Source organism: Empidonax traillii, unplaced genomic scaffold, assembly GCF_003031625.1.
Source record: "Empidonax traillii isolate 1590-97213 ecotype Southwest subspecies unplaced genomic scaffold, ASM303162v1 scaffold193:size819438, whole genome shotgun sequence".
In the NCBI taxonomy this organism is placed as follows: Eukaryota; Metazoa; Chordata; class Aves; order Passeriformes; family Tyrannidae; genus Empidonax; species Empidonax traillii.
In genome coordinates this window covers 199,506-219,055 of record NW_020955386.1, presented here as the reverse complement: position 1 = coordinate 219,055, position 19,550 = coordinate 199,506, and the positions used below count along the sequence as shown (strand labels likewise).

General features: G+C 36.5%; 1 protein-coding gene across 4 annotated transcripts in view; it reads right to left on the bottom strand.

Annotated features, from left to right (window-relative positions):
* The window catches only part of SRBD1 (S1 RNA binding domain 1), a 123,747-nt gene that overhangs the window by 37,606 nt on the left and 66,591 nt on the right, over positions 1-19,550 (bottom strand). For all 4 annotated transcript variants that reach the window (XM_027886729.1, XM_027886727.1, XM_027886730.1 and 1 more), the window contains one exon: positions 12,134-12,216. In XM_027886729.1, the coding sequence (XP_027742530.1) occupies positions 12,134-12,216 (83 nt within the window). The remainder of the gene's footprint in view (positions 1-12,133; positions 12,217-19,550) is intronic.

Genomic DNA, 19,550 nt, shown 5'->3' with positions numbered 1-19,550 from the left:
GCAAGAGTTGCATTTTGTTAAATCTGGCAAGCCCCCCTAAGGAACACAAGCCCAGCTCGGTGCGGTAGGTAGGACGCTGCTTCAGTAATATACGTGACTGTCAAAAAGTATGTGGCCAAACTCAGTTCACCAGATAGATGTTTTCCTCACAGGAGACTTCGTATTTTTAAATATCAGAGTGAAGTCTTCTGCAAGTAATTAAGCTATAAAAATGAAACAGCTAGCAGCAGCTACAGAGACCTGTTGCGTTAATAGATACACACAGCAGCATTAAGTGTCTTAGGTAGGCTCAGGAAACTCAAAATAATTGAATTTGAAAGCAACAGATAGAGAATTTAATGGAGAACTCTGTTAACACATTCAGCGGTGTTGCATATGCACACATGTATGTATAAGAGATGTGCGATAATATTTATCTACACACAACTTTGCTACATACAGATGAATTCACCTCTGCTGGAATTATTAGCAGGACCTATTTCTATTAGTACAATACTTCTCTGTACATTCTCTACTTAATGAAAATAAATTGTGGTGAAAAAAGCATCTGAAAAAGTATTTTCTTCTGTCTACTGCTCTATTCTATACAAGTCTGTCATATAACTGTATATTGTTAATGTGCTCATAGTTTATTTTCTTCCTGCGATTGCTAATGCAATAATATTTTTATGCCTGTTCTAGCAGTAACTTTACACTGGAATTAAATGTCAATTTCTATTTTCCACCCCCAAAATTCTAAATTAAATGCCACTGATACCGACCCCCTGCATTCAGGCAAAATGCAGCCACCAACCCACAAAGGAACATTTGTAAAATAAGCCTTCCTTGTTTGAACTGCAACACTGCCATCACCAGAGTTTCAGTCGGGAGACTTGAATAAATAAAAATAAACCAAAGTAATAAACACCATGTTTTATGGAGCTGGACAGAATTAAAAAAAAAAAAAAAAAAAAGGGGGGGGGGAAAAAAAAAAAAAAAAAAAAAAAGAGGTCCTCCTGGTAAACTTGAAAGATTAAACTTAAAAGCTGCCTCTCATTCCGGAAGACTTCTGGCCCACAGTACTCAATACCATTTCTGCAGGACAGTCAGCTGTGAGCAACAGAGCCACCCACACAAGTGTCCGTGACACCCTTTGGCACTGTAATGAGATGCCCTTCTATACATGGCAATATAGAAAACAAAGCAACATTCCAAATTAAGACAACTTAAAAATTTCTGAGTGCAACAGGAATAATGAATCCTACTAATATTTCAAGCAACATGAGGTACGTTGAAAAACAAAACAAAACAGCCACTTAGCCCCAGGCTTTGTAATATACAGTTATGTTCTCCAAGGAGCTGAATTTTTCTACTACTGATGGCATTCCAGTGGCCCTGTTATCCAAATGTCTGATATGAAACAATTTTTTTTTTCTTTTGAAGAAATAAATCACATATGTCCATAGACTTTAGTTTTCTGGAAGACTGAATATAATTTTAGAATCATCATTGTCAGCTGGTTGACAGCAATAAAGACAACATTCACTTTAAATAACCCTGAATTATACACAGTTGAGTAAATTTGAATTTGTTTTGCTTTAAGGTCTTCCAAAGTTGAAGCCAACATGCTGAACAAAAATATTAAACTATCTATAACCCTGTGTCAACATATGATGCTACTGGGAATGGTAAGTGAATTAATTTTCCAAGGAAAATTAATTACTTATGACTTACAGTTGTAAAAGCAAACAACGTAACTCTGGATTAGGGCACATTTAATTTCTGTTTGGAGTAGCGATTAAATTAATTTCATATAATTCATGGTATGTAATGGAAAGCAGAAGAAAGATGAAATCTTAGACAATGACTGACACAAAAAAAAGTGTATATTTATGTTCCTGATACAAAAATAAAGGTCACAGATATTAATCACTCTCTAGTGAAACATGATTTTAGTTTCTAAAATTATTTTTTCAAAACTGTTTGTTAGGATAAGTGTTATTAGCAAGATAAAAATCTGAAAAGCAACAAATTACAAAACAGAGAAATCTTGCTTGTTATATTGTCTCAGTGAAAAGAGACAGTTTTCAGTGATGTCTACTGAATGACATCACTGTCACAAAATTATTATGAGCAACAGCAACACTAACTTAAAATCCTCCTACATTAATTCAAATTCATCTTACTTTAAGGGAGAGAGGAAAAATTTGATCACAATTCCAATAGTAAAACTAATATGTACATTAACACCAGATTACAAGGTAAACATAATGTATGAATTTTACCAGTTACTCAGATTTCATAGTAAATAGTGAGAAAAATAAATGCACAGTTTAAATAAACCTATGCAATAATTCTTGCAGCATTCCATAATTAGATATTTGCTCAAACTCCATAAAAATAAAAGAAAAAAATTTCATGTATTTCATTGCAAAACATATCAAGTTCTTACTTGAAAAAATACCAACCACTAGAACCCTACATATTAACAAATCATTTATAGGTTTAAAATATCATAAGAATGTTCATTGCCACTTCTGGTCTCCAGCTTAAGGAAAGCACAAATTTATTGCTGATTTCAGATTTTTGCATATCAAGTCAACAGCTGCCACACAATGAAATCACACGGAACCACTCAAAAGTACCGTACTATTAGTATTTTTACTCATGAGTCAAATGAATATACTGTTAATTCATGAAACCAAAACAACAGATGCAACAGATGACCACTGCACAGCAAGCAGCGACTATGGAATTCCACCAACAAATAATATTTACATTCACAATGTTTAAACTGGCCCCACACACATTCAAAGCAAGTGATTCACATCCCTACTGCCACTCTTACCTGACTTTCAACACTAAAGAGATGCTTTTGCTAGGGTAATAGTTTAAGCAATTTTATCATTTTAATATTTACATTAAAATCTGACTAGAATTCATAACACAGCATCTTAAAGACTAACTTACTTCACATAAAAGATGAATGTTTGAGCCTGAAATACAAGTTCATGAACACAAATAGCACATCATGGATACAGGTAATACCATGAGTAATCTGCAGCTCTGTTTTTTACTGTAGTATTTTTAACACTGTTTCAGACTGCTTAAAAAATGCAAAGAACTTGAGTTATGAACATTTAACTGAAACTATGTGAAAGGAGTGAACAATTTTTCAATGCTAAAATTGTGTATTTTCACTTAAAGTTATTAAACACTTGAAATGTAAACAGGAAACCCAACAACATCTCACACCTTTCAGAAGCTGTTCAATCAAAATTCTTTTAGAAAGGCAGATTATCATCCTCTTTTCTGTTTCCAAGAGTTTCCAATCCAATGCACAAAGAAGCCACATCAAGCCAATTTGCAGAATCCCAGCCTCAGAACTCCCATTTTGCTCCTTTTGACACTTGGCTCCCATGTCAGAACAGTCTTTCAAAAAGTTTAAATCTGCCTGGATGGATCATCAGTCAGGTTGCCTGTGTTTGAATTAGGGTTATTACACAGGCTTGCAGAGAGGGTACCCTATAACCAGGCAATCCTGCTCATGATTTTGTATCTGCCACTTCTATGTTGGTCTGGGAGTAAACAACCTTTACACCTTTTTTTCAGGAACAGTAACACACATCGCTTTAACCCAATTACAACACAAATTGCAAGTCTCTTGTCATATGGTGACAAAAAACTTCCTAATAAACTTCTGCCATGAGAACTGGTAATTAAGCAATCAGAAACAAAATGACAGGGAGGGTAAATCTGTCCAGCAGCTGTTTCCTATCAACACCCTTAGATCATCCCACCTCAGTATACCAACACTTTTGGAGCTTCCCTACTTTTGCTACAATGTCAGCAGCTCTACCTACGCAGACACAAACACTCTAACATCAAAAAGCAACACTGCGAGAGGGGGATTATTAGCAGTAATGTCTAAAATTTACCTGCAGTTCAAGTTGCTTACAAAAGCACATCTCTGCCAAGTTTTCAAATGCTGTCTACAGTGCATTTTTGGTGACAGCAGTGAAAAGAGATGCAGTCCATGGGCAGCTTCATGAGTGACATGTGCAGATGGGGTCATACCTCTGTGCTCTTGCACTCTTTGTAAATACACACGCACACATTTTCCCTCACTTCCTTAAAGGGGCAGCATCTCACCTCACTGAGCTGGCACATTTTCTCGGACATGCCAGTAAATATATTCAGTGTACTACCTAAAATAGTTAATAACATAACTGTTTTTTCTTTCTATATCCCTTTGCTTTGTTATAACCAGCTGTAACAGACTAGCAAATGTTTATTGTGCTTTGCTGGCAGAACATTCTCTTTGCCAGCCAGAGAATAGGTAGACGCAACCAGAGAGACTGCCAAGTTACAGAATATATAAACCATCCCTGGTAGTCAGGAAAACTGCTGCTGAAGATTAAATTACACAAACTTGCCAGAGGTATAACTTACTTGGAAAGGATTCTTAAGTTTTGCTCACCTACTTGAGTGGGGTGGGGAAGCATTCAAAAACATTATGGGGTTATTACGTCTCCCTGACAAAGCTTGTCTGTGAAGATTTTACTCCTGTTGGATGTCAGATGGCTGATTCACAGGGCTTCACTTTTCAAAATGAAAAGCACATAATTTACTCTAAAAGTTATGTTGGGCAAAACCCACATATTGCTCTTGCTGTTGCTTGCTTTCCTCACAGAGCTAATGTTTCATTACTACTAAAGGACAAGTAAGGACTTCATAAGTTGCTCAGTGTTAAAAATCCTGCATTAAGCACAAACATATTCACCAGCTACATATCCACTTAAATAAATAAACAAATAAACCTTTTTCCCTACTGACAAGACACTGGGTTTTTGGATTGCCCTTAAGAATATTTTATAGGTATAAAGCCACCACACCCTGTCCTCAAATAGTTTTTCTAAATCTTAAAATTTCTCTCATTTTTTCATAAATTTCAGGGCAATCAATGTTTTTGCAGTATGCAGCAAAAACATTCAGCGACAATAATCTCCTTGCAGGAGACTATGGCTTCACAGGAGAGGTTTAAGTTTCCTTTATTGAGGAGCAGAGCTAAGAGCAGAATGAAATACTATCCTGCATGTCCCTGTCTTAAAAGTCCCAGTGAGTTTATTCAGAGACAAGATTCAATACATAAGCAGTCCAGAATTTGTCCAGTGTCTATATTTTTTTTTATTTACAATAATGGTGACATACCCTTTAGTGTATTTTAAAAATTTCTTTAATATAAGTATAGCCAGTTTCTTTCAGCCAGATTCTAGTCTACCACACATTTCCTATTATTAGCTTTTTCAACTTAAGACATACCCATAATCAACCAGCTGCCCCATACTGCCAAAAAGGAGTCACATTCATTAGTAATTGGTCTGATTACTGGAAGATATACAGAACTGAGCATTGGTATCCTCATCCTTAGACTTTGCTTTGTTTAAGTAAAGGTTCTCTTTAGGTCATCATTTCAATTAAACTACAGAAAAAACAGAAACAAACCGACAAAACTGCAATTTTATCCTAGTAGGTTCGGTTCTTTGCCTAACTGTGTGTGTAAATTCAGTATAGTAATACAGAAGGAATATTGAAGCCTTTTGTAGACAAGCAGTTCAACTGGATGTTGAAACCTGCAACCTACAATTCTGACCAGCAAACAACGTTCCTGCTGAACTGAGTTTCTACAGGAGCTGTGTCAATCATGCAAAATAAAGCACTGCTCACCTAATAAGACATCCCATTTTCTTAATCAAAAAATGTAAGCCGAAAACCCACACAAATTTGTTTTAATAAGCTTAATAAAGCAAGCTCAAGTCTGAGGCTGTTTTGACAAACACATCTCAGAGATTTAAAAAAGAGATACTCTTGCACATCAGATGTCACCATACTCTTACATCATACATGAGTGATTCTCCTATGCTATCCAAGTAACATACCTAAACTATTCATATACCCTATGGGGCAATCAAAAGGAAAAAAGAAACAAGTAAAATAAACTTCTTAAATACTCAGTGAAAAATGCACACTTTTGTCTGAAAAATCAGTCAGCTCCCATACTTTGCTCCATATTATTAAATAAAACCATATTACATGAAGGAGATGTAACCAAAAATCAGATATCAAGAAGGATACAAAGTCTCTTACATTTCACCTTTAAAAATTGTATATCTGTTCTAAGGAAAAAAGATAAAGGTTTTCTTAAACCACACACTGATTCTTTGCAATGGCCAATGTCAGGATTCTGACAACTCTTGTTTGCAATCAATAACTATTTCACAGCTTTCTTTCTGTTAGCAGCTCCCTATTTAAACATAAATTTTCAAGTTTTCATTATTAGAGAAACCATACAACATTTGGTTTACACGGATGAAGCTTACAAGATCTGTTTGCTGGGGTTTTGTAAAAACAGGATGACAAATACCTGCAGTGCAAGAGACAAGCCAGCTTCTCTTGCATGAAAGTCAACAGAAATAATGCATAGGCTTGTTCAGCCCACAGGAGTACCAGGCCAACCCAACTGTATCTCGTTATACTCAGAGATATCCTTGAGGTCCCCCCCTCCTCTTTGATCCCTGTATTTCTAAAATGTACTTATAGTTCAGCTCTCAGATATCTCCAAATCTAGTAGCTATTCAGCATTAAATATACAGTCAGATTGTCTCGAGTAAATCATGTGCACAAGGGGCATTCACAGAAGTGATAAAATTTTAAGTTGTACTACTGTCAAAACTGAGGTTAATGCCACAACCTTCTAACATCCTGTTGCACAGGCACACACTAGATGTTTAGAAAAACTTTGCAGTGATGATGCCACATACATCTTTTGAGGGAGGAAGACGATTAAAAAAAATGTAACAAACTCAAAGGGCTACATGCAGTTTCAGCCGTGTGTAGGAGAGGCCCATAACATCCTTCCACCGCCGTCTACCAGTTTGCCCTCATTGCACCGAGGCAGGGAAGGAAGGACCCATGCAGGGATGGCCTGAGACAGCAGACAGCACTCTACACAGCCTACTAGGAGAAAGAAAAAAACCTCCTTCCTTTCCAACAGGAACTGAGATACAACCTTCAGTGACATGCCTCGCTGTTAACTAGCTGGCTGTAGATTTTGAAGTGGTTTATACCTGCAATGCCATAATTAAGACAACTGATCCAATTAAGGAGGAAGTATATCTGATTAAAAGCATTCCCTACAGTTGCACTGTCATTTAACAAAACATACCCATCTTCTTCAGGGGAAAAACTCAAGCCTAAAAGGCATATCAAATTGCAACTGAAATAATAAAACATCCTGCAGGTAATAATCAAATGCAAAACCAATGCACTTCAATAACTAGAGGAACATGGGAAGGAAAATGGACAAGAGGAGCAAAGGCATTTCCAGAATCATTTATTATTAGACATTCTGATTAGGCTTTATGAAACTCTCTTTGACCAGAACCTTCCAGCATTATATAGAAAGCAAACTAAGAATTAGTGCAACTGTTTGTGGGGGTTTTTCCTGAAAAAATGGCTACTTAAAGGTATTGTTTACAGATTTTATTTGACACAAAATGTTCCAGATACATCTGAAATCAAATATCCTCTGACTTCAGAGGTTACAGAACTACATATATTATCTCTTACATCCTTTTCGGATGCTAATTTTCCAAATGTGACCAACAGTGAAGATGTTACCACACAAAAATATATTATGAACAGGTTTTTGCATTCCAGAAATTATAAAGACTAAATAGGATGCTGAGATCAGACATGGTGCACATTTTTTAATATTATACACAATTCATGAAAAATTCTGATCCTTCAACAAAGACCACATATTTCATTCTTAGGTTATGGATGAGTTTGAGCTCCACCTAGTTCTTTCCCTAGAGGTTACTGGTTACTGGTTTTTTTTTTTAGCATCCAGGGATTTTGTACATCAACTGAACATCAGAAGACCAGCCAGACTTAACATACTCCCTTAGCTCTACTTCTCCTTTCTCTGCTTTACCATACAGATTCAGGTTTTGACTTTTTAAAAGTATATTCATTTAATTCCCCTCTTTATGATGATGAGCTTATGGACAGAAAGTTTATGCTAGTGCTGTTTTACTCACTGTTGAAAAGTTGGGTCTCCATTTGAGAGGAAGGATTTTTTTGTTGTCTTACTCATTTTCTTTGCTCTGAAATTCAATTCCCTAACCACAATCTTTGTGAAGAAGCTTTGTTCTCGGCTCTTATCTACATCTTCCAAGATCATTACAACTGCAATGGTAATTCATTGCCAAAATTCTGTTTACAGCATAATAAACTCTTGAGCCACTAACTGCTTCTTCCCAGATAGGAGTTTAGCTTTGAACTGGCATGGGGAGGTGACAAGGCGAACATATTCAGCATCAGGCAGAGTCTGGGCATCATCTTCATGTTCAACTACAGAAGAAATCATAATAATATGGCCTGAAGGTGATAAATTAATTTTGGCTAGGTTCCTGTCTGGGAGGAAAGAACAATTTTCCTAATGAGATAAAGATGAAGGAAGACAAGGACCTTCAGGCAATTGGAATTTAGTCTGAGAGAGGCCCTAATAAATCAGTTTGTGCTTCTCTTTAAGGAAATACCTGTTAGGAGATCCGGGGCCTGTTTATTTTTCTCTGACAAACCTGATTTTCTTGGCAGTGCACAAACTCACAATCATACATTGAAATAAGAATAAAAGCAGGTGGTCAAATACAAGCTTCATTTTTTTTTTCCATCTAAAATAAGTAAACACAAATCCCAGCTGATAGCATTCAATTTACACAGATCTCCTGCTACCTGGAAACTTGTATTTCCATATACAAAGTATCCACACCCAAGCGAGCAGATTTGCTTGGAAAACTTGCACTAGAAAAATTAGAGAATATCAATATTCTTACAAATATGTATATGAAGTATCAAGGGATTAGATGGGAAGGATGCAAAATCCCATGGAAACAGCAGCTACAGAAGATGCAGCCCCTTCACACAGTACCCTTGGTGGGGCACACACTCCACAGACATTGAGTAAGCTCATATTGGGAGCAGCAGATTTAACACATGAACACTTCCCTGTAGCACTACTGTCATTGCTGATAGCAACAGCAGCAGCTCCTGCATCAGTTGGTCACTCACCTGAACACACAAATGCACCTATACCACAGACTCATGGCAAAAGCTACAGCCTTCAGTAGAATCCAGTAGATTCTACTTCACCAGTCTCTCACTTGAACCTCTAAGAAAAGATGTAAATCACTTTTTCTGCCACTGCCTTTACAGCAGAGCAGTTTGGGACTGCCATGTCTCCAGTCAATCAGGCTGCTATAAAGGCAGCAGTCCCAGCTCTGCTCCCCCACAAACCATGCATTCCTGCTCTTCCCTTATGCCAACTCACATCACCATGTAGCCATTACCAGCACCACAAAAGGATTGGGGCACTTGGGTGGGAGTAGCAGAAAAGGCAGGATCACTTCTTCAGGGAGTTCACATGTTGATTGAAGCACAGCCAGTGTGCAACCAGCCCTCAAGAAATCACCACCCTGCTTGTGCCCACAGTTTCCAGAGTCGCTGGCAGCAGCACACAGTCTCAGCCTGCCTGTGCCTAAAGACTAATCTCTGTCTCTCCTTCAGGACAAGAATGACAAAACCTGGATTTGTCAGATGCTTAAATATCAGTTTCAGGGTGCTGAAGAAAGGAAAGGTCATATTTAAATGCTAGGTTTAGAGTTACAACAGGCTAAGAAGACAACCACCTCTGTGAAAAGCCTGTTATATTTCTGATCTAGACTGCACATTGCATACTTCATCCCAGAAATTAATAAAAAGCCACAGCCAGCAATTATATTATAAATTAAAATGTAATAAAGCCTTTCAAATTGTCTTGGAGATTATAAAATTCTGTGCCTGAAATACTCTTTATCTGAGGGATTATATCAGCTGTTGCTCTGTGACTCCCTGTACAACACAACAGCTTTTTCCATGCCTGTCCTCTGAGACACCAGCAAGTGACTGTTCTCTCTGAAGGAAGACAAATCATAAAAGTATAATTCCTCTTCTCCTCCCTTCCCCTCCCTTGCCACAAGAGAGGTGTCATACCCAAAGGGCAGCAGACCTTCTGACTTCACTTTCAAGAGTGAGAATCTGCTTTCAGTAGTGTCACATAAAGATCTAGTACTTCAGAAATGTCTGTATCTCTGAACGAGCACATTATAGCTTTTGTGGTGATTCTTCAGAATTCCAACAGGACATTTGTCTACCTCAGAGGATTTACTCAAACCTTGACAAGACTTAAACATGAAGATAGCTGGGAATGAACAGTATTTGAGGTCTACCTCCGTCAGGCTGTTCGGAATTATTTCTCTGAAACTTTTCATATAACCAATTTGGACATTAACAAATAACGCAGTTGGGTGTTTACTTCCAACACACCAGCAGTGGTCCAAGAAACTTCTCTGAAAGGGTGAGTAACACGGTACTTACTCTGTTCTCTATCAGTGTAAAGCAGATGATGCCAGCTTCAGTCTCTGAGACCACAGTAAACTCTTGCAATGTGTTCACTGCAACATTCAACTCATAGTACAATGCTCCCAAACCCGTATAAGCACCAACTATTCCATGTCTTTTTGCTTTAAATGTATGCTTGTACAATGTCCGTGTGGACCAAAGGAAATGGTGTGCACCTAAATCAATACCTTATAGACACAGCAATGAAAGTTCCTAGTACTCAACAATTCACCATATACTTCAAAGAGTAAAATATTTCATCTTGGAATTGATTTTTTAAAAATTTTGTAAAAAAGAAAATCAACCAACTCCTCTAAGTGTTGACATAGCATTTCAAGGGGGATTTTTGGTAAATACTTTTTTCTTTAAAGCAATGATGAACAAAAAAACCTGCATTGCTGTTCATTATTTTTGTTTCCACATCTTGCTGCTACTGTTATAAATAAAAGCAGTGGGCCTCCACAAGTAACAAAACCAACTATGCTTCAGATTGAATCTCCTCTTTTTGCTAGATTACCACCCCCTGATTTATAACCGCCACCATTAAAGCACATTTCCACTGAAATCTGGATACGTATGTTAAAGAAATCTACAGTATTTCAGCCCTTCAATCTAATTTTCAAAAAAACCCCACTATGGTATAGTTCATACCAAGGTATTAAAGTCAGGTTTACTGATATGTTTGCTGTTAGCAAGCAATGTATGTTTTATCGTCTGTGGCAATACAAGTAGGGCTTACAAAAGCAGTTTTACCAACTAAAATGTTGACCTCAGTTCCTTAAAAACAAAACAGGATATACATTTCTCGAATATTTTTCTTACTACTTTTTCTTTGTCACACCACCTTTAGAAGTGGTAGTAAAGCATTCTAGGCTGCTAATTGCATTCTACTCCATTAACTCTCATGAACTTACCTGAAAGAAAAGATCCAGACAGTTCTACTTTTACTCACATTCTATAGTTTCAAAAATATAGAAAAATGCACATGCCAAGTTTTCTTTTTTTTTTTTCTTTTGCTTCTCTACTTGGTGGGACTTAAGCACGTGCATAAATGCTTTCCTGAATCAATGCCAATATGCTATAAAATGACAATAACTTATGTACCACTTCTCAATACAATTTTCTTTGTCAAGAGAGTTTGGAGGTAAAAAATACTTCTCGGGAATAATCTAGAAAAACGTAGAAAAATCAGAATTGTCCAACATTTTCCAATTTAACTTTATTAAATGAAAAACTTCAAAACAAGTGCTTTTATTACAAACTTCTAAGAAGGAATGTACCTAACAGTACAAATTAGTGGCTTCTAAATGGAGGATCAATATCTCATTGCATTTTACACAAAGAGCTAAAACCCCATGCTGTAACAATACAAAAAAGAGAAAGCTTTACAGATCAGGTTACTTGTCTGATTTGATGTTTTTAATAGACTATACATCTGGCTACAGCCATTTCAGAGTCTCAATCACAATCGTTAAAAGTAGGGATTAAAAAAAGGAGGCAGTTTATGACTTTTAAGTATTTTCTACCATTCTATCCACTCTACAAATGCCTTTTAACAGAGACATAGCTAGCTGACAATTTTAAAGCAGTATTTTGGTGTTGCTCTATATCATGATATATTACTTAGATTAAATGATATGTATTATCTTACCTGATACATTCCAACTCCTATGTGTTTGGGCTCAATTTTCACCAGCTCAGCTAATGGGTCTTGGACACGTCTAGCTATTGAAACTGAAAAAGAAAATTAGAAAACAGTAATGGATTTCATCTGAGAAACCAAAATCATATAATTGCTTTTGCTAATTTAAATTTTTACATCTTCTACATACTTAATTACTTTTAAACCTGGAAATAATCAATAATACATTTTTTGCAGGACATCAAATATTTATTAACCAAATTCGTTATTTAAGTAATTCAAACAAAGGCCTAAGGAGATTTCAAACTGTAATTGTGACATTTAAGTTTTTGAGCCAAAGAGATAATACCTCAAACTGTACATTATACTTTTTCCCATGTATCCATAATAAATGCATATGTAGCACTTAAACTAGGTAAGAACCCTTAACCTTAAATCACAGATATGTAGAAACAAATAAGCATCTAGAGATATAATGGAGTAACTTCACAGACTTGTTTATCTAATATAGTATTCCCTAAGGTATATATTTTATCCTTATATATTATATATTTATCTAATTCAACCATAAAATTCAGTGTTAACTTTGAAAATGGTTCTTGGACTTTACTAACCTAAACTTTATAACAAAACACATCAATTGCAAATCTGCAACCTGTCATTGCTCTAACTACATTTAGAAAAACAAGAGCAATTTCCAACATTTCTGATGCCTTTAAGAGTACATGGTCTTCTAAATCGAAATGTTGAATCAAGACTTCATTTTTGAAGCCTACAATTATTAATGAATCCTTTGCTTACCTAAATCTCAGGAAACAAACAAACAAAAAAAACCAAGCATAATTTGCAAATGTCAGTTCTCAGCCATCGTTGGATTCTGCAGATACTGTGTTGTATTCAGTACGAAGCCCACCCCTATACCTCCATATCATAAAAAATTAAAAACAAAACAAAACAAAAAACTTCAAAAACTCCCCCCCCACACACACACACAGAAAAAAACCCCCACAAAAAACCCAAACCCAATGCCAGATCTCGTTGTCAAGGCTGCTTTTCCTACCACATGCACTTGTGCAAGAATAAGAGAAATGGGTTGGGACACAAGAAAGCTGTGATCCTTTAAAAGCTATGTCCAGAATCAACCCTACAGGGCATTAGTAACTTCAATACACATCTCCTAAAATTTATTTTACATTTAAATATATTTTTAAGCAAATCAAGAGAGTGTTAAAGGAAGAACAGGAGTCAGGAGTAAATATGTACGGGCACAGTAGTTTGGTCAACCACACACACATTGTTCAAATAGGACAACTGCAAGTATCTCAAGGGGTCATTAGCTAATTTTACACATATATAAAAACATGAACATGTGTATAATTATCATATGTGTTTATAACTACATCTATAAGGCACTTTACTGAATCACAGAAGTGTTTAAGTTGGACACACCTCTTGAGAACACATGCTGTCTAATGTGACACCCCTGCTGAAGCAGAGTCAGCTACAGCAGGTTGCCTCAGATCACATCCAGTTGGGTGTAGACTCCACAACCTGTCTGGTGAATCCACTCCGGTGTTTGGCCACCCTGACAGTAGGTAAATGTTTTCTCATGTTCAGATTGAATTTGTTGTGTTCCAATCTGTGCCCATTGCCTTTTGTCCTAACAGCGCACCTTCTGAGAAGAGTCTCCTTTTCTCTTCTTCATGCCCCAGATCCTTAACCATCTTTGCAGCCCTAATTTAAATAGCAACCATCACTACTGCAGAGTGTTAGATTTCACAGCATTTCAAAAAAGAACTTGACTAAACATTGATACTTGAAGCCAAAATAGTAGCCAGAGCTAACATTTATTGGCTATGCAGGCTCCTCAAACCACAACTGCAAAGTTTAGCAATTAAATGCTGCACTAGAGATTTCATTTTTAAAGATCTGCACTGCTAAATGCACAGTTAACGTGAAGTTCACTGCTCGGTCATGCAAGACTTTTCATATCCTTTATTATCCATTTTAACATGCTGACAAAGGCAGTTTGCTAGCTAGGGTCAAAAAGCACTGTGCTGGTGACATTTGATATGCTTGCTTCTCTGATAGAGTAGTTCTAAAGTGAAAGACAACCATATATGCCTTCTTGTAAAAAAAAAAAAAAATCACGAAAGGTTAACCAGTGTAAGTACAGCAGTTATCACTTACACAAGTACAGCTTACTGCATAAGCACTTTTCTATAACAATAATTCACATTAATTACTTTGAAATGCTAGCTGTACCTATCACCCACCACCTAACAAACAAAAGTGAAACAAAGCACAGATGAAAGCAGTGGTGATCCAGACCAGGAAACATAACTATATATTTCTTCTGATCACATTGGTGCCTATACATAGGTACTATACTTCTTCAGCAACCCTCCTTAAACTCAGCTTGCTTGATAGCTATACAGTGAATAGAGAATTTTCTTTTAGTCCTACCTAATTGCAAAACACATTTCAAAGTTGCATTTCAGATAAGCTGAGACCAATTACCTCTCACTGTCCCCATCTCCTTTCATTACATCTTTTAAAAATAGACAACTACATGGATAGTTTGATAAAGGAAACTTTCCAAGCATAAACTTCTCTTGGGAACCTTCAATTAAAAAATAAAATTTAGACTCTTTTTGTCATAATAGCTTGGTTGACAATGCCGTCGTACCCTTGGAGGCTTCCCGTGGAGGCGCAGGACCTGGTCCAGCAAAGCACTTCAGCACAGATGCATGTCGGTATTCCCAGCGGAACTAGCAAAACTATTCACACGCATAAAGTTACACAGACATTTAAGTGCTTTCCTGGATCAGGCCTAATAGTTACAATATCTACGCATGAAGATCAGCTAACAGTCAGTTATATTATTTAAGGGATGCATCTCCTATGGCCAATACCAGCAGGATAGCTGACCTGCGTAATTCCCACTAAAGCCGCAATTTTACTCCAGAACTTTTCAAATTAATAAATCAAAGAGTGCCTAGTAGAAAAAAAGGCAGGAATTGTCCACATTCTCTCTAAGCAGAAATTCAGTCAAGATTAGCATCTATTGCCTCTTGTACAGGCAAATCCTCTCATTCTTTGCTGGAGTAGCTGCACACTGCAACACACAGGTCTGTTTAGGGGGCAACAAGGCTCCACTCTGGCCATTTGATCCATGTGCCTGGACTTCTAAAATACAAGCAAGAGTATTACTGAAATCTCAAGGGCTCTGCAGGAGTGCAAGGTCTACTCCTATGGAGCAGAGACAGTAAAACCTGATGGTCTGACATTTTCCCCTTAAAATCTAAACCAAGACTATAAAATTTGATTTTCATATGGACCTATTCTATGCTAATATGGGTATTGCCTAAAACTATTTGATTTTATGCTTGAAGTACATTTCAAAAATTGTTAGAAACCATGCACTTTTAGAAGGCTAACAATGAAACAGGTAATGCATTCTCACTTCTGCAGATATGAAGGCATCCTTTACTTTTGCTCAAGCAAATACAAAATAAATTATATAACGGCATGCAGGACAAAACTAGAATTTCAGATTTCTCAAAAGTTATCCACATGGTCAAATATGAGATGCCATTCTTAAAAATATGCTAATCTAAGTAAAATGTGAAAAAAAACCCTCTGTTCAATATTAAACAGGGTGTTAAGATCAGGATGACACGACCCTCTATTGAAAATAATTGCACACTTGAGAAACTTAAAGCTTCAAGTTGTGAATTAAGAAGAAAATATTACTGCAATACTTGGAATGATGAGAACATTCTGTGCTTCCCTACAGTTAATTCATGTAAAATTTTAACACCTAGGGGGACAGGATGGTCTACCTTGTCCTCCAACTTCAGTGGAGATGAACTTCACATCCAAACGCAAGGATTAATGAAGGTTACAGAAAGCATATTCTGGCATTTCATAAGAAAAGCAATTTAACTGCTTGGAAGTCTTTATTCACTCCACACTTGGGTTATTTGATAAGACAAACCCATCAGACAGTAAAGCACACTTGCGTGTAACCAGTGAAGATGCCATTGTGGTGGGCAAAAAGCATCCATAAGATTTGCTTGCAAAATTCATGCCAATCTCAGTGTCTCATCTTCACAGAAAGTAAGGATTTACATTAAAATGTTTTGTTTCCTAATGGCTAACGAGCAGATGTGCCCTCATGAGCTGGAAACACACCTAATCATCTCTCTACTCCTGTCTTAAAAAGATCTTATCTCTCTTAATTTCAAATTGACAAATGTAAAATTAAGACTATTTTCCTCACACATACATGTCACATAACTTTGTTCCTTTAGTACTTTCTACAGCAAGTGATATCATTTTTCACAGAGATTAAAAAGGGGAGTTTTCACTCAGGAATACTGATAATAGTTTTCAGGCTAAATCTTTTCAGACTAAACATCATAAAAACTGTTCACTCTCAACAGTGAGGGGAAGAAACAATACAGTAGCCTTCCATTTATTTCTCTAGATGGTATCCATATAAGGGCCACATCAGCTGCCAGCTCTAAAAAACCCAAGAATTAGTGCTAACTTCTTAGGCTATCTGCCTCACTTCAGTAATGGAACAGGTCTAAAGCGATCATTAAGACCCAAATCAGACACGCACACTATTTAGGGTGCAAGGGCAGCTGGAAATCTTGTCAACTGGATAAAATTTATTATGGTTTCAAGTATTGTGCCCACTTGGGGGGCAGGCTGCCAACTTCTGTGTTCAGACAATAACATATTGAAAAGTTCTCTTTTTGCATTATTCTATGTAAGAACTCAATGGTTTAGATAAGGAAAGAGTGAAAATGAGAAATGCTTATGGGTGGAAGAACGAAAAAATGCAATTTCTTTCAGTTACGGTGGCATTCAAATGTTACTTGTCACTGTAAGCAGAAAAACATTTTTGGCCAAAAGTCCAAGATGATGGCACTCCTTCTTTTAAACACGCCTTCACATAAGGATAAAAACGTGTGCCAGTCAATAACTGTGACAGCTTAGCTACCCCATGAGTAGGAGCACTTTTTTGTGCTTTGAAACAATATGAAGCTTCCAGATGTGAAGGCAGTAGATAGTTTTACAAATATGTGGCAATCACAAGCTATTAAGCAATGATTAGTTCAACTTCAATTTTGTCATAAATGAGATCATTCTATATTTTTATTATAAAACTTTAGTATTCTATTCTTGCTGAGACATGCTACTATAACATCCAAGTAACTCACCCCTCTCCTATTTTAAATTAACCTTTGCACCTCAAAAGTCTCGGTTGAAACGTCACTGTCAATGCAATAAAAAAAATAATCTATTAAGGTAATCAGAGACTAACTCACAAATGCATATGTAATTACTGTCAAAATATCATTCCAGAGTAGATATGGAAACATTACAACTTATTCAAATCCTTTTATAAAGCCTATTATTGTGTTCAAGATCAATTACTCCCCATAAGTATCTGCAATAATGTTTACTCAGTGATCGATTGTTCAGGTTTCCTGAGTCCTGGAAGCTTTCTATCCTGTTGACCTGAGTTTCACCCTCCTTGCAAAGGATACAGTGAAACGTACAGTAGTCTTTTCATTAAGCATTCTTTCTCAGTAGGTCAGGATTTGTGACACAGTTTTGAATCCTCATATATCTTCTTGGTGGGTTTAAAGTATGCAATTTATTTTAAGCAACTGCTCAACAGCTGCATTTCATCCAAAGTTCTTCTGTGGCAAGTGAGCAGGTTTTTGTTTTAAAAAGGTTACATTTTAGTTTACTTTTAACTCCATAAAACTGATAATCTGTTATTTGCCTAAGATTAATGAAATAATGAATGACAACATTCTACTTATTTACTACAAAAATCTTTAAAAGAGATTGGTTGAATACAACAGAGAAAGTTAGAAATACATTTAAAGAGAAAAATGTGACAAGTGAATATTACAATGCAGCTTTTTAAAGTCAGTATTTTTTCTTAGAAACACTCTCAAAATTACTTTTCTCAAGTATTGGTAATTTCTCTATCACAGAATAGTATCAATTTTTATCCAATATGAGATGGGAGATGTAACCATTTAATTGAAGCCTGATGTGATTTTCTGTCACAGAAATGAGTTAGACTTACAAGATGGCATAAACTCAAAAAAAGTCTTTTTCCAACTTATCAGCTGAAAAGGTATCATCAGCTGAAAATATCATCAACATCCTTTTCACATTTGCACTGTTCGTACTAACTGCATCACCATACCATTGATGATTGTTACTATCAAAAGTAAAAAATTACTTGGAAGTTCTAATCTTACAAAAGCTAATCATCTGCACCAAAAACAATTATTAACCTTTCATAAGTGACGAGAATGTCCTTTCCTATGCCTACAGTAAGAAAAGCAGCTTTGGCGAGTAACATATCATACCACAATACTAAAAGGAAATCAAAACTCCTTGAAGAGCATCCAGGTACTCATTGCTCCTCTAGCTCCATGCTTCAAAGAAGTAACAAAGCCTTCAAAGGAAAATACACAGACACAGTACAAGCACAGAGCTACATCCTGAGGGAGGGAAGTAAACGGTTTTCATAGCTCCTTTATGCTAAGGGAAACTGGCTTTACCAGAGAAAGTAAAGCTAGCAGATTATAGATCAAACTCATCTATTCCAGGCCGCTACTGTGCTGTACAGCTTCAGAGGAAATACAGCACTGATAAGCAGTGTGTTAACGATTATATACCACCTCTCCCACATACCCTAAAGTTTCCATAGATTAGAAAACATTAGATTCTAGTCTAGAACAAGAAAATACAGACTACAAACATCTTTAACACCCATGTCACAACCCATTCAGCACTGTGTCACTGGTTTGGGGCAATTCGAGCCCATTTTTCTCTTTTTCAATGTCCTGAAGCAGGCACATGTGTCCCTGCATAACTGCAGGAGGCTCAGTCATTGCCATACTATCGGCAGCTAGGGACTGGATTTTGAAATCACCCACAGAGTTCCTATAACTTCTGTTTAACTTTAGAGGCTAGCCCACACCTTGAAATAAGCTTCTTCTCTTCAGCAGGAACTGGGTCCTATGGGAAGAGAAGTTACAAGACCCTCTTGTTTCTATTACTAATTATTTATATTATTATTAATTAAGAATTAATTCTTGCTACTAGTATTATTTTAGTTTCTTAATATTACTATCATTAATAGGTTTCATCTGTAACATATCACTACTGTTCACCATCCATTTTGCTTCTAATCACTGCAGGTTCATCATCACAGTTTGACTCTCTATGTCCTGCTTCTAACGGTATAATTTAACTCGTTTTTAAATGCTACAGAATACAACAGATGCAAGATGAAATACGATTTCATTTTGTACTGCTGTAATTGCACACAACTCATCTAAACACTGGGCTGACAAAAACTTTTAATGCATAAGAATTCAGC